At 40.2% G+C, this 24,103-nt stretch overlaps 1 protein-coding gene across 3 annotated transcripts in view; it reads right to left on the reverse strand.

Moving 5' to 3' along the window:
* SYT9 (synaptotagmin 9) overlaps positions 1 to 24,103 on the reverse strand; it is a 67,902-nt gene that overhangs the window by 7,829 nt on the left and 35,970 nt on the right. For all 3 annotated transcript variants that reach the window (XM_053946208.1, XM_053946207.1, XM_053946209.1), the window contains exon 4: positions 592 to 712. In XM_053946208.1, the coding sequence (XP_053802183.1) occupies positions 592 to 712 (121 nt within the window). The remainder of the gene's footprint in view (positions 1 to 591; positions 713 to 24,103) is intronic.

Raw genomic sequence — 24,103 nt, forward strand, 5'->3', positions numbered from 1 at the left:
TATTTTTAAACTCCTGAATGTAGCAAAAAAAGAAAGTTATTTCTTTGTAGCTCCTTTCTGAGAGCTCTACAGCTTTCTGCTAGTATTTAAAAGACATCTATGAAGTCTTATTTATGTTTCTAATTTTTATTGTGGGCTTTTGAAAGGGTTGCTGAAATGATTCTGGGATGATCACTGCTTTCTCCATATGCCAGCAACAGCAGAACTGGCTCAGTGGCTCCTGGGGACTGTCAGAGAGGGCCAGTCTGCCTCTGTGTCATAGCTGTAACAGTCTGCTGCACAAACAAATTCCCAGCGCTGGGAATGCATTTTGGCCAGCTTGTTTTACTCTGAATTACAGTATAATAATAATAATTACAGAAGTAATAATCTTGCACTCTTTTTGACAGAGCAACTTATTTTAAACTGTTCCTTGGATCTAAGCTAACTAAAATGTGTTATTTATTTCTCATCAACTCCTGCACTCAAGTAGAGCTCACAGTATAAAAACCCCCCTCTCAAAAATCATTCTGGGATTTGACAGTGTTGAATTCTGTGTCTTGGGAGGAAAATGGGACAGAAATCCACACTGAGCATTAAATTAATTCCTACCTGATGCTCCTGTGATATCCATTGCCTTTAGATTTCTTGCCTTTATTATTGTAATAGTTAGTCTACCAGCTGTTGGAAGGTAGCAGAGCGAAAACATAAGGTCACCAAGATCCACATTATCCTGTTCAGAGAAAAAAAGATCATGTGAAGCAATAATAACAATTTTTCTACTCCTAGAAGGATTTCAAGATGAAAATATACCTTTGGGGATCTACAGTTATACAGTAAAAGCTGAATTCTCATTCTGAACCATATCTGAAAAAAACAGCTATCCATGTGCATACAAAATTCAAGTCACTCTGTTGATAGACCACCAAAGTTCTCCAGGATAAATGAGGATTTCGTTTCTAGCACTCAGTCCTTGGAGATGACACACATTTAAATGATGAGGTGCCTTGTGAGGGACTGGAAAATCTTTGTTTTGTTTTTATGTTTTTTAGTGATTTGTCTGTTTCACTGACAAGCAGCCACAACAGTCTGTGTCTTTCTTTCCGGTCTGCAGGAGGAAACCCACAGAGACAGTCACGGGAAAAAAAACCCCATGGTTTGGGCAGGACAAAGCTTTTTCCAACTCTTAAGTTTGCATGAACTCTGGTGTGACAGGTCAAAATTATCTATGGCAATGGGACAGTCTCCACCAGAGGAAGAGTAAGGGTAATTATTAATTTTTGATCATAATAATTACAATAATAATAACAACTTCCTGTGCCTCACACAGACAAGCTCCCTTAAGTAGATTTATCCATCTGTTTTATTGATAATTTGCAACCCTTTCCTGTGTTGATGGCATCAGAGTTCCAGAAAAGTAATAGAAAATTTGCAAACTCTGTTCGCAGTTACAAAGCATCACTATTTTTTAAAGAGGGAAATCCAGATCTTTCATTTAAAAACAGCAAAGGAAGGATTGCATTAAATGATTTCTTTGATTTGATTTGCATTTTGTGTTTGGACTGAGCAGTGAATTCACACTTTCACAGAGCTGCTTCCTGTAACTTAATATTTCATTCCTGACTGGGAAAAAAAAAATAATTACCTGATTCTTGAAATTAGCAGTTTCAAGGCCATTTTCCAGGTTTTCTAGGGAAGGGAAATGCAACTGCTGTGGAGTATGTTTATCTTGCTTACTTAACTTTGTGCAATAGCTTCTCATCTTACCCAAGCTGGTTCCTTCTCTGTCAGTCACCAAAAGCTGAAAGGTGGTGGATGATGGAGAAGGAGAGGGAAAGGACCTGGAAAGAGCCCCTAGCACAGGTTTGTCTCTGAGGCAGCTGCTGCTCAGAGCGATGCCCAGAGCCTGTGCAGTCACTTTGTGTCCCTCCATGAGCTAGCAGGGGACATGAGCAGGACAGAAAGCATTGCTGGCACAGAGCTGTAGAAAAGTGTTGTGTCAGAAGGGAATTATGGAGGTCACTTGGTCCAACCCCTTGCTCAGGAGAGACATCTTTGCTTTAGCTCACACATCAGTCAAAGAAAAAACCCAACAGGTACAGTCATTCAAAAGCAGGTCCTTTCATTGTGCTGTGATTTAAGAGATGCAGTCAAAGAAGGAAAAGGCTGATATTATGGGCCATTTGTCAGGAATAACCAGCTTTTAACCCTATCACCTTTTCCAATCTGAAGATCAGTGTTTCAGGGTGGCTGAAAAGCTAATAAAGGCTGGGACAATATCGAGGTGGCTGCTATGACTCAGACTGCTTAGTGCCTCTTGATAGCTCCCACTTGGAAGCAAACCTGCTGCAACAAATTGTGTCCCTGACTCACTTGGTGGGAGGATCAAAGTGCTGCTTGGGATGCTGCGAGAAGTCCTACAGGTTAAAGAGGTGTCAGCACATCCAGGAGAAACTTCTCTTGGCTAACACCTGCCCTTAACATTACAGGAAAATAACTGACCTCTGCGATTTTCCCAGTGATCAGCTGGAGCTCGATGCCTATGATCAGGAAAACAGGGAGCAAAGTTTTCACTTGTCCTTCCCACTGTGAGAGCAACTTCCAACATGTAAATGTACTTCCCCAGCTCGGAGGTGCTGAGATTCATAGCTGCGAAGTTCTCTCTTGTGCTGCAGCTCTGAGGGGGCCAGAATTCCATAAGCCATTTAAGGATATTATTGACTGAAGCCATCTTTTGGGAATTTGTCACTCTTGCAAATATTGATAGGTTGTTTTTCCTGAATTGGTCACTACTCTTTAGAAGACAGTGTTGTTGAATCAGTCAGATTTTCCTTGACCACAGAGAAGCCCATCAGGCATCTGCTGTTTTAACTGTGTATTTTGGCATACGTCAGTATTGTCAGCTATGGCATATTTATATGCAAAATATGGACAGTTATTGATTGGGGATTTTACATAATTTTTTTTGTAATTCATTTTGTAGCACTTTGCAGTTCATCTTTATCGGATAGGGGTAGGTTTGACTTCAAATGTTTCAGAATGTACTGACACAGTATTTTGGATTATATGTAATCATGGAGGTACTTCAATAAACAACAACTGACCTATGCACCACTGAAATATATAGATATATTTATATCTGTATTGTAGAATGTCCTTCTTACATATTTTGTACTACACTGTTAGACACTCAGTACGTTAGTACTTGATGCAGATATTTTCAACTCTTTTGTCTCTCTGAATACAAAATTCAGATCCATACTCCATATTAAATACTCCATATCAACTCCAGTGCTCCACGTGCTGACTAGGAATTCATTCTGGGAGTACTGTAAATTTACTGCCACTACCAAATACAAAACTTCCACTCCAGACTTGATCATCCTGAACCAACATTTAAAAAATGTTATCCAATTTTTATCAAGAAGGTTATAGGTAAATGAATTATTATACAATTATTTTAGGAATTGAATTCAAGATGCCAAGAAAAATCAGAGAATCATAGAATGTCCTGATTTGGAAGGGATCCACAAGGATCAGGGAGTCCAACTCCCATCCCTGCACAGAACAGCCTGAAGAGTCACACCCTGCATATATAACTGCACAAATGACTGCATAAATGAACTGCTTAGGAAAAGAATGGAAAAAGTGTTGAATGCAGTATTAGGAATTAGGCCATAATATACTTACCCACAAGCTTTTCCTTACAACTGAAAAAATAATTGTCACCTGCACTGTGATGGGTTTTTTTTTTAGCAAATACAGTGATATATATAATATACATACGTGTGATATATATATATAATATATAATGATACTTTATCAATGCTTCTTGAAAAACTGCACTAGGCATTATATGGGAAAAAACCCAGAGTTATACTGGAAACAGAGCCTGTGATTTCTTTAGTCTTTTCCAGTTGTAAAAGTTGTAGATGTTGTAGCAATAGGTCACAGATGATTGTGAGATTGTCTGTTCACAAGCCAATGCCTGAGAATGTGACTGAAGGGCAGCTTGCAGGCAGCAGCAGGGAAGAGACACCTTTTGCCATGCAAATCCTTCTCCCTGCCTGAAAAAGAGGCCCTATCTTCTCATACTTTCATTTTAAATTGTAGGGAATTAATGACTACTCCATCATCCTGGCTACTTGCAAAGGTGTTCTAAAGTTTGGAAAGGATTTTTATATCAGAGAGAGCTTTTCCACTTGACCTGGCTATTCCTCCCTGTCTTACCCCTATTTTCTCTAAGCAAAGGGCAACATTGAAAACTGTTGCAAACAATGGGTCCTCAAAGTTCAGTTACAAAGGTTTAATGAGGGAATGTTCCTCAGAAAGTCCCACAGACTTTGGTGGTGAAACAGCAGCCAAAGGCCTAAAAACTGACTCCTGACTCGAGCCAACAGAAGCCATGGGAAAGCTGACAGCTCTTCATTAGCATGATCTCTGGCTGATTGACATATTATTTGTTCTTTGGCTTCTTTATTTACTATCTGTTTTTCTAACACATCTTGCAATGGCTCTGTGAACTGCAAACATGGCTTTGCACACCCTGCTTTATGCCTGTGTAGCTTTCACAGAATCACAGAATCACAGAATAATGAGGTTGGAAGAGACCTCTAAGATCATCAAGTCCAACCTATGCCCTAACACCTCAACTAGACCAAGTGCCATGTCCAGTCTTTTTTTAAACACATCCAGAGATGGTGACTCCACCACCTCCCTGGGAAGACAATTCCAGTGCTTTATTATTCTTTCGGTGAAAAATTTCTTCCTAATATCCAACCTGTACCTTCCCTGACGTAGCTTGAGACTGTGTCCCCTTGTTCTGTCAGTGCTGCCCGGTGGAAGAGACCGACCCCACCCGTCCACAGCCTCCCTTCAGGGAGTTGTGGAGAGCAATGAGGTCACCTCTGAGCCTCCTCTTCTCCAGGCTAAACAACCCCAGCTCCTTCAAACGTTCCTCTCAGGGCTTGTGTTCCAAACCCCTCACCAGCCTCGTTGCCCTCCTCTGGACGCGCTCAAGCATCTCAATGTCCTTCCTAAACTGAGGGGCCCAGAACTGGACACAGCACTCAAGATGTGCCCTCACCAGTGCCGAGTACAAGGGAAGAGTGACCTCCCTACTCCTGCTGGTCACACAATTCCTAATGCAGGCCAGGAGCCATTGGCCTTCTTGGCCACTAAGGCACATTGCTGGCTCATATCCAACCGGCTGTCGACCAGCACCCCCAGGTCCTTTTCTGCCTGAACACTGTCCAGCCACACTGTCCCCAGCCTGTAACACTGTAGGGGATTTTTGTGGCCAAAATGTAGAACTCGACACTTAGACTTATTAAACTTCATGCTGTTGGACTCTGCCCATCCATCCAACCGATCTAAGTCTCTCTGCAGAGCCCTCCTCCCTTCCAATAGATCAACACAAGCTCCCAGCTTAGTGTCGTCTGCAAATTTACTAATGAAGGACTCAATGCCCTCATCCATGTCATCTATAAAAATATTGAATAGAACTGGTCCCAGTACAGACCCCTGAGGGACACCACTGGTGACTGGTCGCCAGCTGGATGCTGCACCATTCACCACCACTCTCTGGGCCCGGCCATCCAGCCAGTTCCTAACCCAGCAAAGAGTGCTCCTGTCCAAGCCGTGGGCTGCCAGCTTATCTAGGAGTGTTCTATGTGAGACAGTATCAAAGGCCTTGCTGAAGTCCAAATAGACAACATCCACAGCCTTTCCTGCATCTACCAGACGAGTTACCTGGTCATAGAAGGAGACCAGGTTGGTCAGACATGACCTACCCTTTGTAAACCCATGCTGACTGGGTCTGATACCCTGGCCATCCTGTAAGTGCTGTGTGATAGCACTCAGTATGAACTGCTCCAGTATCTTACCTGGTACTGAGGTCAGGCTAACTGGCCTGTAATTACCAGGATCAATGGTATGGTGTGGACATGTTAGTGACTTTTACTATTGCTTGCAGTCCCAGAGCTTTGGCCTGCTGCTTCACTACCCCAGCCCCCCAAAATCTGCACGTGTGTGTTCATCTCTCTGGGGGTGGACTGGTGCTGTCACAGGCATGGCCCTCACATCCAGCAGGTCTTTTCTACAAATGCAGCTTGCTAAGAGAACCAAAGCCAATGTATCAGAGCGCAGAGAGGATTAGTGCACATCTTCACACGTTTAGAATCACTGAGCTACACAGCTTAAGCCACGGATTGTCACTAAAGGTGTGCTGTATTAGCAAGAAATCACTTCGAGGAACAGAATTAACAAGCACAGAGGGCAGGATCTTCTGCAAGGATTAGTTCCTGTTTGAATTGGGTGCTAAGGCTTTACTGTGTAGGCTCCACAAAACGTGGCACTACAGGCATTACACTGCCAGAGGCATTTTGGAATTCCTGCTTAGGAGAAGATTTCATAAATAATGTAGGCTATCAAGTCATGCATGTTGTACTTTCCAAATTTGTGCCTAACCTCATTCAGTGTGGTAGTAATACCACACTGGGCATGTTGCAGTGCGACCGTAACAGCCTTAATATAACCAGACCTAATAGCTGGTCAGTTTTATTAGTAACTCAAAAGAAAATAATCAGAAGATAATTAAATTGAAATTCTAATTTACTTACATGTACATGCCCTATACTATTTTTCTTTTGGTCCCATTCAGCAGGTAGCATCACTGAATAAATATCCTCTAACAAACATACTGTTCTCCCGTTGTCCTCAAAACCTGCCCAGGTTCAGAGGTAGAAACACAGCCTTTATTTTTAATCTGTAACCTGCCTGTTCCTGTATTCTAAAAAAAAGTGAAATAAGACTGGGATCAGCTTTGCTTGGGCCCCAGGCTCGGGCTGAGGGCTGAGTGCCTTGATGTCGTGAGCTGTGCCTCTGATAATCCCACCTGGATTTGTCTCTGAGCCCTTGCTGTGTTCGTGCAGTTCTTTGTTCAACGGAGCAAGAGCATGAAGCTTCTTCCTTGAAAATGGCTCAGTGTTACCTGGGAGAGTTCAAACCAGAGGTGTAAATCACAAGGTCTGCCTGAAAACTGCAGAAAGGGTGAATCTCATAATCCATGAAACCTCAAGGTAAATAAGATTGATGTTAGGAGCATGGAGACATGCCCCCCCTCTCATATTATGTTTCCTTCTTGCTCTGCTCCTGGTGAAAATATTTGATACATTATAAAAATCATATTTTTTAAACTATTTTCAGTGGCTTCTACTGAAAGGGCTATCGTTCCTGCTTTTCCCAGAAAACATTTTGGGTTTCCCCCCCTGTAAAACTAGCCCAGAATAAATATACCTCTGAAAAATGCTGAATTCTAATAGTAACATTAGTAGGCTTTTAGTCTATAATCACACATTGCTTATAGTTTTAAAAAACATTATTCAGTTTTTCTTGAGATTAGCCTGCAGGATAAATCATTCCCCAGTACTGTGTCAGCAGCCCCATGCTGTTGCTTAGTGAGTATAACTCAGCATATTAAACAGGGAGATGTGCAACCTCAAAGAGGATGGTGACTAAGGGCCCCGAAATGGCCTCACCTTTGATGCCTTTGAGGCTGCATTAAGCAGCTCAGGCTGGATCAAACCTTCCCAGTGAAACCTCCAAGTCACCTGGTTGTTAGGGACATTCTGACAAAATGGGGATGACATTTGGGATCAGAGCTCTCCTCTTCCTTCTCACAAATACATTAGAGTGCAGAAAATGGGTATGTAAAGCAGGCAGCAGGGGATGGAAGAAAACAAGACAATTTATATAATTTTGCTCCTGCCTCGGATCTGGAAGGAGATTTGCTGTCCCCGAGTTAGGCATTCATAAGGTTTGTGCTCATTTCTTTGGCAACTTGAGTTTTGTATTTCTGGAGCAGAGAAGCTGTGATGGGCCTGCACCACGCAGTGCCTGTGCCACTCTAATTAAAGCATATGTCTCAATTATACCAGGTTCCTCCCTTCTCCAGCTATAAAAAGACAGACACTACTTTTTCACTTTCCTGCTATGTTGCAAAACTAATTATGGGTTGTGAGGTGCCCACATGTATTTTTATGCATCTCACCAACATAACATTAACTGGAGCACTTAGCAGGCACTGATGCCCTTGCTTATTTCCTATTAAGTCAGTAACTCTTGAGAGAGGTTTTCGAGGCAGAAGTGGTTTTAGAGATTTGCTGAATTCCTGCTGCTGTGTCAGAGCTGTACAGCTCAGGCCATGGTAGCTCTGCATGCTGCCTCCTGTAGCAGTTGGACATGTCTCTGCAAAGGACACAGGGAAACAGGAACACAGCAGAGGTGTTGTGGGGTGAGAAGGCATCATTTGAATCTCACAGAAAGGACAGAGTGCCACTATTTTATTTAAGTCTCTCTTTCTTCTCCCCTCCAAGCTGAGGAGCATTAGTTGCATTTTAAACAACAAAAAAGCATTCCTAGTTCATTCCAAATCTTTCCTGGAATTAAGGGAATGTATGCTGCTAGGGTGCAAGTTTCACTGTACATCATTCTAATATTTGCTAATGAAGGGATTTGAATTTTGCAAGGATTTATTTCAGAGGAGGCTCACTCAGCTAAGACAAGGATGAGTTAAGTACACGAGGTATATGTGTTAAGCCCAAATGACTTGCACATGCTTTAAGCAGTGTTATCTGCTTTTTGGAATATACATTTATTAAATTGCTTATCTGTGTTGAGAAGCTTGGAATAAGATTTGAGTGATAAGATACTAATTCTGCTGAGGAACATGTCCAGGACACAAATACTATACAAATCCCATAGACTGTAATCTGTTTGGGAATGATAGTAAAGCTAAAGTATCTAATATGAAGAATTTGTGAAGTTAGCTCTACATTTTTTATAATTTCATCATAGAGTCATTTTGAGTTATATCTATGAGAAATATATACCGATAAAAACTCTTTTGAAATGTTGGATTTTAATTGAATTTGCATGTGACTAGAAGAGTGCCAGTTGCTTCTCATTACACATTTTGAGATGAATAGAAAAGATATGACTGGAAAATTCTATTTTCATGACATCTTAAATCAAAGAAATGAACTCTAGTAAGGGAGATATTTATTAATGCCTGAATCAATCCATATCTACAGATACGTGATTAGGTAAAGTAAGTGGAAAATGGGAATGGCCAATCTTTTAGAATTATTCTTTCAATACATCAATGTCAGGCTATATTTCATGTTTTAAGTTAATTTTCAAGGGGTGCCATTTTCTCACTGTGATTTCATTTTTTTAAATTTCATTTCATTGTCTCTATTTCTTTTCTTTATGCTTTTCTTAAAAATGAAAGCAAATAAGCAAAGAAGCCTTTTGAGCTTGGTCTGTCTGATTTCACTTACTGGGAAAGACCATGAACAAACAATTCAGAAGCTTGTTTTCACTGCAGTGAAGGAATACAAGAAAGCTGAAGTGTTTGCATGTAATTCACTCTGGATTTTGCAGTTTCCTGAGCATTTTGGCAACTTCTCTATAAAGACATTGTCAAAAACAAAGCCAATACCATATCCTCTGTCTTCAGAGTGTGAAGATCTTTAACATGGATTTTTAGAGTTTGTGTTTTGGTTTTTTTTTTGGGTTTTATTCCTCTCCTGATTCCATTATCCTTGTGTCATGGCTACTTTTCTTTAATCCAGGCCACATAAGAAGGATTGTCCAGCCACAACTTTGTGCTGTGCCAGTCATTCATGATGCCTCAGAAATGAGGGGCCAAAGTAGGAGCCTTTCACTTCATGAAAGCTCCAGAACAAATCCAGTCAGTGTCCTTGAGGAGAACATACTCATAAACTTTCTCCTGCCACAATGTCCTCAGCAGAATCAAGGACAGAGGCCTTTTCTGGTAGGTAATCAATGTACTTATCTCTCTCTAAAGACCCAACAACTCCACTGTCATCATTTATATAAATAAGGTGGCAGTGATTATTGAAACTTTCCAATTGGTGAGCTGCATACGATCCTTGGGATGCATTTACAGGATTATTCTGTATTAAGATCCTTTTAAAAAAAGCCTCTATTCAGTACAGATAAACTTTATCCCATACATGTTCTTAAACATATGCTGAAATCCTGGCTTTGAATCCTTTATGCAGATTTTCAGTTCACTACAACTACAGTGGTTTGCTGAATCTGGGCCTAACAGTGAATCTAATGAATTGTCCCATAGCTATTGAGATAGAAATAATGTCTTAATTTGTTCCAAACTAAATTGATGAACTGCAGAGATAATCTGAATTGAGCTAATAAAAATTAGCAGAGACATGACAGCAAAAGCTGGAGCACTTGTCCTGTTTATGTGTGTGTGCCTATGTCAGAAATTGATTTCATGGGAAAAACAGAAATGAGGCCTTCTGAAAGTGAAACTTCTGTAGAGAAGTTAATAGAAGTAGTTTTTAACTCCCTCATCAGTTATTAAGGAAACAAGTACAGAATTGGCTCTGAAGGCTTGCTAGATGGCATTGCTGGCCAGAGAGAGAAGTTAATTGAACCTTAAGTTCCTCCTTGCAAATTAAATTATTCCTCTGAAAGTTATGTCAGTTTCTTGAATTGTTAGTGCCTTTTATTTATTTTTAAATTATTCTATGACTTGTCACTTTCTAGAAAATGGAAAATTCAGTATAGACTTAATAATACAAAAAATTCTGCCCTGGCCCTTGTTTTCCAGGCTGCCTTGGATAATTTTGGTTGGTGCTGGGAGGCAGGGGGGTGCATGTGTGTTTGTGGGTGGGTGGGTGTAGGAAAAAGTAGAGGAAATAACTGCACCTTCACCATGGAATGCATAAAAATGTCATAACCTGCGAGCTGTGAGTTCACAGGCACGGTGCTGTGGAGAAATTGCCTTCTCCTTTTCTGCCACCTCCAGGTATCCCACCTCATCAGTGTTCACACCTTTGGAATGACACTTCCAGAGCCTCGTGAGGGTGGGTTTGGTTTCCCACTGCTGAAGCTTTAAGGGAGAGCACTCTGGCACAGAGCTGAGTCAGACCTTTCCCTCTGCAGGGAAGGCAGTGGTTGCTTCAGAAATGTTGACAAGTTTGGGAATAGCAATGAAATGCAAATTGCCCTAGACAGGAATATGTGTTTGGAGGGCATGTGCTTTCTTGAAAGGAAATGAGGAGGGAGCTTCCACTGGGAAAAAATAAAGAGTTTTGATGTCAGGTGAAGGTAGTAGAAATGGAAGGACAGGTAGGTCAGGCAGACAGGCAATGTTTCACAGAGGGCAGTGTCACAAGCCAGTTGAACGGTGCAATCTGGAGAATTAAGACAGTGACTGGATTTGTTCTGAAGCATTCATTGCCTAAATTAAGGACAAAAAGTTTTTATGAATGTCCATCAGCACCTGTCATATGGAACCCAGTAATTTTTCCACAGACTGTTACCTATTTGGATTAGCCCTCTGTTTTTTTGTGAAAGAGTGAGACTGAAAAGACCAAAGTGAAGCAGAGGTTAATGGCATTGTAGTATGCACTGCCTTAAATCAGTTTAACCTGGGGGGGGGGCAACCTTGCAGATTAAAAAGAAAACTTTCAGTGAACATCACAGAGATGGAAAGAGATGAGAAAGTAAACCCCCATGGTTTCAAGGCTAAAGGCTGGTTCCTTGTATGAAGGAGAGGCTAAATTATGTGTTAAGTGTTCAGTATCTCTAGGCAAACATCAGCTTAAAGAAAATGAAGCAGCAAATCCATTCTAATGCATAAAATTATTTCTACCACGAATTATTTGCCAGTTACCCTTTGCTTCCATTCTGACATAAGTTGAAAGATATGTTCAATTATCTCCATATACCACTAATAATGAAAATTTCAAATACATCCAAGAAAAATTGCAAGGGAGGAAGCTGGTTTTAAAAGGAAGTTAACTAATCAAAATATTTTAATCCAAAATGTCTTGCCTGTTAATTTTTTTCCCCCTAGTGTGTTAAAATGAAAATGTCAATTTAAACTAGATCTGTATGCAAATGAATGGACTGGCCTTTCACTCTACTTTGAGTTACAATGGCTGCATGTGAACTTACAGCTCCACTAAAATATGAATTTCATTCTCAGTGCAGGTATTTTGTGTTGTGCAAAGCAGCTGACTGTTACATCATGCATTCTGAGCACATCACTCTCAGAAGGAGAGAAACTAAGTATCTGGGTAATGCTGCAAAAAGATGGAGAAAGTCACAGTATCGGGGGAAAAAAATTTCTTTTCAGTCTGCAGGAGCAGCTATAATGTGTTGTGGATGTACACATGTTCATTGCACTCACATTTGGTGTTCTGTACTGACTTTGCTCCTCAGGCTTAGCACAGGGCATTCACAAAATGGGTAATAAGGAAAGGCCATTTTCACAAATCTGGATCTACTATCAGTCTAATTTTTCCCTACAATTTTGCAGAAATCGATACAAAAAAAGAGAGTAGTCCAAATAGCATCATGCTTGAAAAATAGAAAGTTAATGTCAAACTCTATGCTGCAGTAGCCTGCCATTCTAGAAATTTTCTCTGAGATATGTTTATTTTTTTTTATTTAATCAGATGTTTCTTGATAAGACCTTTCCATCTGCAGTGGAATTCCACTCCAGGTGGGATTTCAGGGGGGAAGATATGGTGGCCAGTGTAAAGAATGCAGAAGCTGGAGAAGCACATGTGCCTTGCTCCCTGCAAACAGGCAGCAAAGCAGCACTTTGCCCCTAAATCCTGACCCCTTGGATATACTGTGCTCCCTTCACAGACCACGAAAATAGCTTTAGTGCCATTAATCCAAACCTTGTCTGATCATTTAAAAATTCTGCTGAGTGGAGCAGGAAGTGGTGGAGTCACCCACCCCTGGAAGGACTTAGAAGACATGGAGGTGTGGCACTGAGACAGGGTTTAGTGGTGGCCTTGGCAGTGCTGGGTTAATGGTTGGACTACTTGATCTGCAGGGTCTTTTCCAACCTAAACAGTTCTGTGATGTCAGGATATCAAATCCACATTCAATGAAATCCCTGGTGTGCCTTTTCTCTGACTCTCTCTGATCCTTTTTGGCTCCTCATCCCACTAAAAAAGTAATACAAGAGTTATTACCTAAGTTGGACTTTTCAAAAGCAATACTTTCTGTGAGCAGCTCTTTTTAAGTTCAGTGTCAATTCAGCAGGTGGGGAAAGCAGCATCGGCTCATGAATCTATTTCTTCTACTTTTTTTTTTTTTTCTATGAGTTACAAAGGGATTTTCTTCATTGCTATTAAAAGGTCTTGTTTTGTTCATTTATTTTTTTCTTTTCCTAGGCATCCTTGTGATTCTAAAGCCAATAATCAAGTGTCTTTCTGCTGAAATTTCTAAATTTCTCCATGTGTTTTGTTTCTCTGGAGACAATTCTGTCATGTTGTGCCATGCACGCCCTCAGGTCAGGCAACAGTGAGGATACTTCACCTGAAGAAGTATTTTTTTGCTGCCAAAAAGCAACTTCATTTCTAGAGTTCCCTGATGCTGAAATTCTGTTACCTTTGACTGGGTTGCTATTAAATTATATTAAATTTAAATTTATATTAAATTAAATTATGCCACTAAATAAAAAGAAAAAAAAAATACACTTTGTGATCTGTCACCTGTGTCACAGTAACCTAAATAACAGTAACAGCTGTATAACACTAACAGTGCCAGACTCCAGTGCACCATCCACAGAAAGTTTCCTCCACCAGAGAAAAGGTGAAAAGGGATCATTATGACTCAAAACCAACTCTGAGAGCATTCCATGTAACCTTCCATTGGAACAAAAGCACAACTAAATTTCACAACATGCATTGTACTAATGACACTCCTTTATAAAATTGCCCACTTTTAAAGACAGAGAAAACAATTTCCACAGAAGTTTCACTTACTTCTTTTTACGGGTAATATAGAAAAGAAAATATCTGCAAATTTCCAAGTGAAGCAGCCAAGGTAAAGAGAATAATTCACTGCTGGCTTTATTCTACTAATGGATGGGGTGCAAAGGTGTGCAGTTGTAGTGCTTTGAGTGTCCTTGCACAGCCATTCTATTTTAACTGCAACTTAAATGGAAGGATAGAATCAAGGACTTTAATCCAATAAAACCCAGTTATTAAATATGTCAATATGGATGAAACTCCTACATCTTCAATACTGCAAAATTATCTCATTTTATAACTTAGAATCTCTCAGGTTTCCAAATACAAAAGGAATTAAAGCAGTAGTGGGAGGAAGAAAGAGGATGACAACAAAATTAATGATAACCAGACAGCATCATTCCAGAAGTGTGGACAAGAGGACAGTTTTCATCCTTGGGTTCTCAAACCATGCTAAAAAGAAAATTACACATTTGAATCAGGAGAGATGTTGGGGTTTTGGTGATGTTTTTTTGTGGCATGGGGGGGAAACATGGGAGAGAAGGCTCTTCTGTTTCCTCCTAGAGGTGCTATTGAGGATTTCCTAACAATTTCTGCAAAACCTGCTGACTGCATGTCATGCTGAGATGCTGTTTGTATCTAACTCTGCCAGGGCAAACCTCCCTACCTCACCTCCCAAACCAGTGCCATGGAATCCATACTGATCCACCTCTCTCAGGCAGTACCAGGAACATTTCACTGTGTCTTGGTCTCTTCATTGCTGGTGCTGCCCAGAAGTTCATGCAAATCCAGCTGCCTGCTTTTCTTCAGAGACAGCTCTGGACTATTGTCATTAGGACACAAATTGACACACATTGCCATATGTGGATCTGGCCATGGAGAATTTGTGCTGTTGCTGTGTATCCTCCACCTACCTTACAAATAAACAGAATATTTTAATCATGAAGCTGCTAAGCAGTTCACCAACCCAGCACTGCATCTACTTAGAAAAAAAAGGAGCTTTAAAGCAAAACAAAAGACTGTGAGGAAGCTGAAGGAAGGCGAAGAGAGAAGACAGGAATCCATTTTAGAAAATGCAGACTCTGAAATCGAGTGTATCATCCATCCAGGTGTCTAGAGCATGAGCAGGAGAAGATGTGATTGTGCAGAGTGTGATAACAGTTCTTTTTCTGTAACACTTGTTCTCTATCAGATGTGTTCCTGCCTCCCTATTATATTTAGACTGCACTGGAGGCAATTTTAGGGCCACTTCAGTGAGCATGTGTTTTTTCTCCCAAAGAATGCACAGAGGGTAGTGTAAGATGTGAGATAAAGACAGCACTAAATATAGAAGTGCTTTAGTGCTTTAAGTCCATAAAGATGAGTCAAACAGAACTCTCTCCTCCTAGCAGATTTTTCTGCTAACTTGTTTTACCTTACACATGCTACATGTGAAACACACCTAGAGAGGAAAATGACTGTTTTCTGCAGCTTGCTCTGCTCTTCCTCATGGAATTGAGATGAGTGTGGTGAGCTGCCCTGACTTAGAGCTGGTTATGACTATATTCAGAATAAATTGTATGATTCAGTACATATTCACTTATGGGTAGGGAAAGAAAAAAGTACTACTGTTAGGCAGCTTGTGACTTAAAATCTCATGGTCACTTAAATGCCTTCTCAAGTTTTCAGTTTAGTCGAATCAGTTTGATCAGTTTTGTAATTTAAACAATTTGATGGTTTTAGATGAGAGTTGTGACCTGGCTTGTCCTAAATTATGAATATACTTTAGAACTCTGTTAATCTGATTTTGGGGACTTGATCTGATACCTTGAAAGGGCCAAACTCCAGTTTTTTGGAAGTATGATTTTGAAAGAATTTAGCGTACTTACCTCTGACCATCCTGACTCAAAACTGTCAGAAAAGAAGGATGTGTGTGCTGATTTAGCACTGAAAGGTTTCCCAAAATAAGTAACTTTTGACATGATGATGGGGATGAAGACAGTGAGCATCTAATGCTATAGATACATTTGTTTTTAAAAATATCTGTATTGTAATGAACAAAGTATTACTGTTACAGATGGGATAAGAAGCTTTTTATATGTCCTTTTATGATAAAAGCTTGCTGTCAAATGAAGTGTTTTCCATGGCTTTCCCAAGAATGCTGGTGCTCTAAACATTAAGTGAAGGATTTGGAAAAGGAGCTGGAAAATGAGAAACAAAGCTGAGTTACCAAAAGGCATGGGTCAGGGTGCTCACAGCAGAAACCTTGGGGGAAAATAATCCATCTTCATTCCGTCAGGATGGCTGCAGCCAGTCAGAAACTGAAGAAGCAGAAGTTGAACTCAGGTAATTCCTGATGGAGAGAACCCTATGTGCTTTCTTCAAACCCAAAGTTGATAGCTCACTCACACTTTAATCATCAGATTTTGGGGGAGGAGGACTACCTTCAAATCTTTGTTGTGTAAGTCATTGTCAGGTGTTTCTTTTGTAGAGAGGAATAAAAGGGTGGTTATTTGCTTATTCTTCTGTTCTATTGCATTTCCTGATGTATAGCTCAGGCTACCTGTTTACATGATTTCACTTCTCTTTTGGTACTCATACTTTACAAGATACATTTCTCTTTTGGTACTAATACTTTACAAGATACATTTCTCTTTTGGTACTAATACTTTACAAGACACATTTGTCTTTTGGTACTAATACTTTACAAGACACTATTTGCACAAGAGGACGTGGATGAAATCTAGCTTCAGTGGGAATTCTTTCCCTGACTTTACAGTAGAGTCAGGATCTAATCCTGAGCACTACTCATTTCTACCTGCATAAAGTGTGGTGGTCCCAAGAGAGTGAAGTTTATAGTTAAATTAGCATTTACTGTAAGATTCTGTGCTCAGTGAAGTACGGATATTGAAAGGTTTTCATTATTTTTAAGTGATTCCTTTCTTCCTGATGATCATAAATATCTCTCTAGGGTGCTTGGAACTAAAGTCGTCTGGTTTTTTTTCTATAATTCTTGTACACACTTTTGTTTCACTTTACTGCATACATATTTATTTTATTGTTGGGGTTGTTCAAAAGAGTTATCATAATGCAGATCAGATGGTTGATTAAATCACAGCTGGCTTTTAAAAATACTTATAAAACCCCAGCATGCTTTTAAAGAGAAAACACAATGAATTCCGAAAACAGATGTACAAAATACAGTATGGAGAATTGTTCTTTTGTTCTTTGGAGTTAACCTTCAAAGTGTTTCTCCTATTCACTGCTCACTTCTAAATAATTTTACTTCAGGAAACAGGAGAGATGTTAGGTAGCGGGGCAATGACTTTGGACACACATTCTGAGGATGACAGTAATTGGTTGCCTGGCAAGAAAGGTGATGTTTCCTGAGTTGTGATAAACTGCTATTTTCTTAGATGCCAGGTTTGCCCCAAATATCTGAGTGGGGGATTTTTTTCCCCAATAGTTCATATAATCCACTGTGAAAACCTCCAGCTGTCAGTTGTTTTCTGCTTCCCTGCCCATCACAAGCAAGATCCCACCACTAGTCAGGAATCCTCTTCCAGATGGTTCACGTAGCTTTAATTTGAAGTTTGCCTGGTGAAGGGAGTAGTGAATGATTGAGCACTCAACTAAGGTAAGAGGTATTTTGTGACTTCTGTTTTCTTGAGTAAATAGAGCAAGGTGTTTAATCATGCAATGAAGGGCCAGGAGAATGTAGCTACACAAGTCCCAAATGTCATGATAGCACAGACATTGCTAAAGCATTCCCATCATTTGAGCCTGTCACTTCTCCACAGTACGTGGTGTGAAATGCTCACTCTAAATCTCTGTTAGGGAGCCACAGGAAGGCTCAGACACTGCAAAAGCCTCTCTGCCTCATTTACCCCTGTGAATACTTCCAGTAACTTCAGCAAGCCTAGCTACAGGGGTCATAATATCCATGATTTTAGAATTGGAGTGTGCATTGAGCATGCATTGCCTTTGTGAGGACCAGTGCAGAATTCAGAGATTTGTGTGTCTGTCATTTAATCTTCCCCAGGCAAGCACAAAGCGATGTTGCCATGGCCTGTTGGATTTTTTGCAGGGAGCACCACACTTTTTATGTTGTTCCTGATACACATGCATTCAGAACGTTTAGAGAAATGAGCGTACATGCCAGGAAATGAAATGAAACAGTGAATTAAAATGAAATTCTCTGCTGCAAAGGCGTCATAAAGTTGGGGCTGATAAATCTCAACGGAAAAGCTTTCAGTCAGGTCCTCATTTCTGCCATTGTTTCTTCAGCTCAGCTCTCAGAAGAATAGCTCACTTAGCATGAAAGAGTGATGCCTTCTGCCCCTCTTCCCCTGGGTGGTTTGGCTGCCTATTTTTCACAAAGTGAAAGAATGGAGGAGCAGAGCTGTGGATCTTTCTGCAATGACCTGGGTAAGGTTCTCTACAGAGAGAGCCCTCGTGCTCTGAGGGGCTGTGAACACAGAAAAGCTGCCACACACCTCGACCTCCACAGCCACCCAGGGACAAACAGGGCCTCCACAATATCTGGAATTATACTTCCCACAGCACGACAGAATATTCTGAAATATTCAGTCTGAACCCACAAGCATCACCTGGCCCCACCCTTCAGTGAACAGCCCTTACAGGGATTGAATCCACAACCTTGGCATTACCAGCACCCTGCTCTGACCAGCGCAGCCAATCTTGCACTAAATCTTAGGAAAAATGGTTTGTGTGTCCTTTGAAGTTCCTGCTGTCATTTATGGCAGTTCAAAGTTTCCTGGATGAGGAGAAAAGCTAGAGAATCTATAGATACATATATAGATACATACTATGGGGATATATGTCCTTCTCCTCAGGTCAGGTCACACTTCAGCTGCAGCTTCTAATGTTTTCCCCCTACAAAGGCAGTGAAGAGGTCTGAAGACAGTCCTCATGTGATTATTTAGAAAATGGTATAGCCTTATCTTAATTTTGGCACGATCTATAATTTAATCTCATGCCTCCTAGCACTAGCTATGATCCAGCAATTCCTGCCTTCTGTACAGATGATATCTTGCCCTGTGTTACAGATCCTGGAATCCTGAAAGGTTAAAGTGTGACACAGCTGACGTTTTCTAACAAGACTTTGAAGGGGGCCAGACAAATCTTTTGGTGAGAGAAGAGCCTGGGTGGAGTGGCACTTTCTCTTCCACCTGGGTCACAGATGTACTAGAGAAGATGAAGTCAGGACTGTGCCCTGGCATATCCACAGTTCAGGCTGTGTTAGCATAGCCAGCTTGTCGGATCTGGTGTGCTGGAGGTGCTTCCCAAACAGCTCTGCTGTCCCCTGCCCCAACTCCCAGGAAATCCTGCTCTGATTCAGGGCACACTTACACTGAATCCCTGAGGAAACTGGAACAGAAAAATCCACTTACTCTTAAATAAAAGGCCCTGCCAAAATAACATGAGGACTGGGTAAACAGACTGCATGGAGAGGGAACTGTAAAACTCTGAAATACCCTGTTTGGTGGAGAAAGATGCCTGATGGCTGTGATATCTAGTGGGGATTAAAGGCTAAAAATGGCTTGAGGCTTTTCACATAAGCACAGTATGTTCAGAGGGAAGAATACTTTCAAGTTTGGCTCCAAATATTGAAACTTAATTTAAAGAGTAGGATTTTGCAGAAATTTTGATTAATCCATAAGCTATTGAAACTCTGTTGGAAAAAAAAAGATGGAGTAAGCATTCCCAAAACTGTTCAATAATTAAATGCGTGTTTGAAGTGATTTTTTTCTCCTGCCTGGCTAAATACATGTTTAAATTGAAAGTTATGTAACATTGTAGAAAAAAAGGCTATGGCACAGTCTAATCCTGAATTATGTGCAGAATGGTTGCAACCAAGATTCCTTTAATACAGCTATTTTAGTGCTAGCACTGTGCAAATGCTCTTTGCTTGTCTTCAAGAATTGCTGCCTATGAATTGTAAAATACTGGAGCAGGATTTTTTTTGGTATTTGCAGCTCCCACTGACAATTTTGGATGGTATAATTGAAGGACAGGCTTGGCTGACCGGGATCACATTTTGACTTTGGTTTATGTGCAGTCAGTGTTGCTGTGAGCTTTTTCTCTCCCAGAGCCTCGCTTGAGAGAGATTTCTGGGGGAAAAAAGGGATTGGCAGAGGAGGGTGAGAAGAAAGGAGAAGGGGGACGTGTGGAACAGGGACACTTAGAGACACATCCACCAACAAGGAAGCAGGAATTTAGGATGGTGTCTGACCTTTTTTAGCATGCAGCTAATGCGTGGAGGAAACTACTCTTCATATACCACTGCTGTTCTGGGGCTGTTGTACCAGGGAAACGTGGAGGACACAGGGACCACGGTGAACTCAAGAAGATGCAGCACTGATGGGCAGGGAAAGTATCAGTTCAGAAAGCAGCATTCTCATTTGATAAGGAGTTTTGAGTTATTTCCATTTTGAAGCAGAATACCCATAGCTTGACTCGAAACAATATGCTTTCAAAATATTTTAAAATATAGTTGTAGAAGGGCATTCCAAATGAGAAATCAAATTATCTTGAAATTTCAGTTTGCTCAAAATGCCAACTTTGAAATACTTTTTTTTCTATTAAATTTTTTTAACTGGAATGATGCCATTTCTACTACATAGGTTTTGTTTTTATTCTTTTGGCTGCTTCAGTTTCTTTTGTTTGGTTGATTTTTTTGTATGTAGGGTGGTTTTTTTTGTTTGTTTGTTTGTTTTTTTGTCAAGAAATATCCATCCTGAAAAAGCTCCCTTGGAAATTCTGATGGCCACACTCCCGGGCTTTGTAAACTTCACATGGTGCATACACACGGACACAGCTCTCTGAATTATTATTTCCTTAAACTGCTCCCAAACCCCCAGTAAATGGTAGCTGAAGCCTCAGTAATATTACAGGATCCATCCTGGTTTTGGCCATGCCTGTGGAATTACAAGGCTGTTGGGAAATCCCTTGGATGAAACAGGCTTCACTCCTTTTGGAGCCAAGTTTGCAGTGCTTGTACTGATTCAGGACCAACAGAAAAATAATTCCTTATCAAACCACTGCTCTCCAAGGCATTTGTCTTTTTTTTTTTACTCCTGACTCTTCCCAAGTTTTGTTGTTTATTACTCTCACCATGACCCAGTTGCTCCAGCAGAATTAGGCATCTGCTGCCTTTAACTTTCTGAAAACCTGTGAATATTTTATCTCTACCCTGTGTGATTGTACATAACTGTGTCTGTCCTTTGTTTAGCCATGCTGAGTGCTGGCCCCTAATCATTTAAATGTATGGCATTCCTGATAAATCTTCCACAAAGTAATTATTGCAATCATTACATTTACAAAGATAAAAACCCCAAAAGACAAAAGGAAAACCCCAGTTTTGAAAATTAATGCATTTAAATAGTAGTTAAAAATATATTTAACAGAAAAACAAGGGCTGCAGCTGTTCTCTACTGTACACTAAGTACTATACCTGTTGTGCTGATGCTGAAGCCTAATTAATTTCTACTTCCTCCTTACTGTGGTGACCCTTAGGAATTGGAAGGATTAAAGATCTATGACTTCCCAGCATCTTTTGGCTATGAAATGATTCATTACACATGCACTTTCTTTTTTTTTTTTTTCTGTGTAGTTGATTAAGAATAAACAGAAAAAATCATGCAACAAAGGGTAACCTTGTGACTCAGGAGAAGATGAATACCCACTGATCTGCCTCTCAAAGGCTTTCTGGTTTTGGGTTTTTTTGAGTACTTCTGGTTTTGATTGTGGGTTTTTTTTTGTTTTTTTTTTTTTTTTAATTTTAATTTTTAAACAAATTCATTAAACAAGGTGAATCTTACTCCTTGTGTTTACTGCCTTAAAATAGCCATCAAATAGATGTTGTTGCTGCTAAGCTTGTGCCATGATTTTAAACAGGGAGGATTCATGGGTTTGCAAACCTGTCTCTTCTAAAGAGACTTGCATTTGCAAATCAATTAAGTAGGAACATCTCCACAACCATAACTGGTTGCTTCCCTGATGCCAAAGCCTAAAGAAATAGAACACCAGGTTAATACAGGATAGGTTTTCTGTATTGAAAAAAAAAAAAAAACAAAAAAATAAACCCACCATCAATTTTTGTTTCTCTTTTACTGACACAAAAAAAAAAGTAGATATGGCACTTGACATTGATGGGTTGGATTTGAATTCATAAACAGAGACTTGGTTTGTTTCTGTTCCTTCCCCAAATTCAAAAGTTTCGTTAACCACCGTAAATATTTTAAAGGCTTTTCTGAGCCCTTGCTCACTGCCATCACTTCTCCAAACCCTGCAAGTTGCCAGAACAGGGATTTCAGAAACACTAGCTAAAACATCTTGACAAGCTAAACAGTTTTTAGAACTGGAGTAGGTGGACTTAGCTGACTTCCTGCCAGTTCCAGAGTCTGCACACTGTCGAGGGAGATAAGCAGTGCAAGCGGAGTGGATTAAGGCTGGTGCCAGGAATCTGCAGATCCTGGACCTGCCCTCATCTCTGCCATTAGCAGCGCCGTGTCCTGAGCAAGTCCTGTCCTTGTTGGCCAAGCCTGCTCCTCTGCAGGTGAGCTAGGGGCAGGATTTACCTATTTCTTTCAAAGAATGTTTATTTTCCTCGATTTTTGAGGGTTTAAGCCGTCAGCCTTACGAGCTGCACCTATTCATGTGCATTTGGCAGATGCTGAACTGCTCACAGCTCTTAGCAGGAATGGACCTGAGCAATGCAGCCTTTGAGGAAGTTCTTTTCAGTTCAGTCAGATTTCAGTATTTTATATTTTTATTATGCTTTCCATGAACAACTGACTGAAAAATTTAGCCTCTTTTCATCTCTCTTCCACACATACTGTGGTTGGAATTAACATCTCCAAAACAGGGAACTTGAAACTTCCTTCTGGTGATGTTATTCCAGTTGCATCTCAGTTATACAACATAAATGCCTAAAAATATAAATTCTCAAATCTTTCTTGCTTGGGCAAACTCAAGAACAACAGCCATGAACAATTAGCATTTTTTAGAATGCAGAATTTCAAATACTTATAGCCACCCTAATTTTTAACTCTCTCCTTGCCAAAGCACTAACATGCATTTCAACATGCATATTAATTTTTTTTTCCAATATACTTTTATTTCCTGAATCTCTGCAAAAGGAATTCAGCATTATCTGATACACTGTTATGTTTTTGACCCAGGGTGTTTTGACTTGCAGAGCTTGAAGATTCCTACAAACAGAAGAAATCAATTTATTGGGCTTGAAATTTCTGGCGCATGCTGGCTCTTTCTGGATGTCAAAGTGAACAACTTGATATACAGCTCATGTCTCTTCATAGCTTTGAACTATCCATAACTCTCTTTTGGGTTTTAGTAAACACATTCCTTAAAGCCTGTGGCATGTTACTTCTCAAATTCTATCTGTATTACCCAGGGTCTTGTTTCTGTATTCTCTTCTCTTTTAGATCCAGAATATTTCCCTATGTTTCCATTTCTATCTGCACCTTGATATATTGGGGTTTTTTGAGATGAGAGAAAGCTGCCAATTGGGTGTTAGGAATAGGATTTTTTTTAAGTGTGTATATGAACTTAAACATTCAGAAAAAAGAGCAGTTTTTGTTGTTGCCTGCCTAGATTTTAAATGTAACTATATTTGACAGCTGAAAAGATAGCATCAGCGGCAGAAGCTATTACACTCTAAGACCAAAGCCACAAATTTACCTGCTAAAATGACTTCCTCACTCCAGTTATTCCTCTCATCTAAGTTGAGAAAACTCCTCAAGAAAGTTTACCTGCTTATCAAGTGCTGAGCACTTTGAGAATCCCAAGAGCCAGGAGGAACCAGAGTTGTATTTCCAGCAGGCAGAAACGCTCTCTGTGCCCTGCATTGGCTGGTGATGTTTAACAAGCAACTTTTGACAAAGGATTTTCCTTTCTAGGGGCACAGCAAGTTATGTAAGAGGACACTTGGCACCTTCTGAAAGAGAAGGTTTTCCTTTATCTGAAATGGACCATCTGACACGCTCCTGCTTCGTATCTGACACCTTCTTCTTTCATGGTTTCCCATTTTATCTTGTGCCAAAGCCATGTGTTTTTGCTTGATCCCACTTGAGTTTGAAGATGGCAACCAAGGCAATATCAACCACTTGTTTTTTCTCTTCAAACATGCCATCACTTCGTGAACAAACACAACCAAAAACCCACCCCAAGCCCTGACTATGTTTTAGATACTACTAAACAAAACATGACAACAAAAGATGCCCAGGCTAAAAATAAAAAGTGCTTTTTTTTTCTTGATAAGCCAGAAACCAGTG

Source organism: Vidua chalybeata, chromosome 6 (assembly GCF_026979565.1).
Source record: "Vidua chalybeata isolate OUT-0048 chromosome 6, bVidCha1 merged haplotype, whole genome shotgun sequence".
Taxonomy (NCBI): Eukaryota; Metazoa; Chordata; class Aves; order Passeriformes; family Viduidae; genus Vidua; species Vidua chalybeata.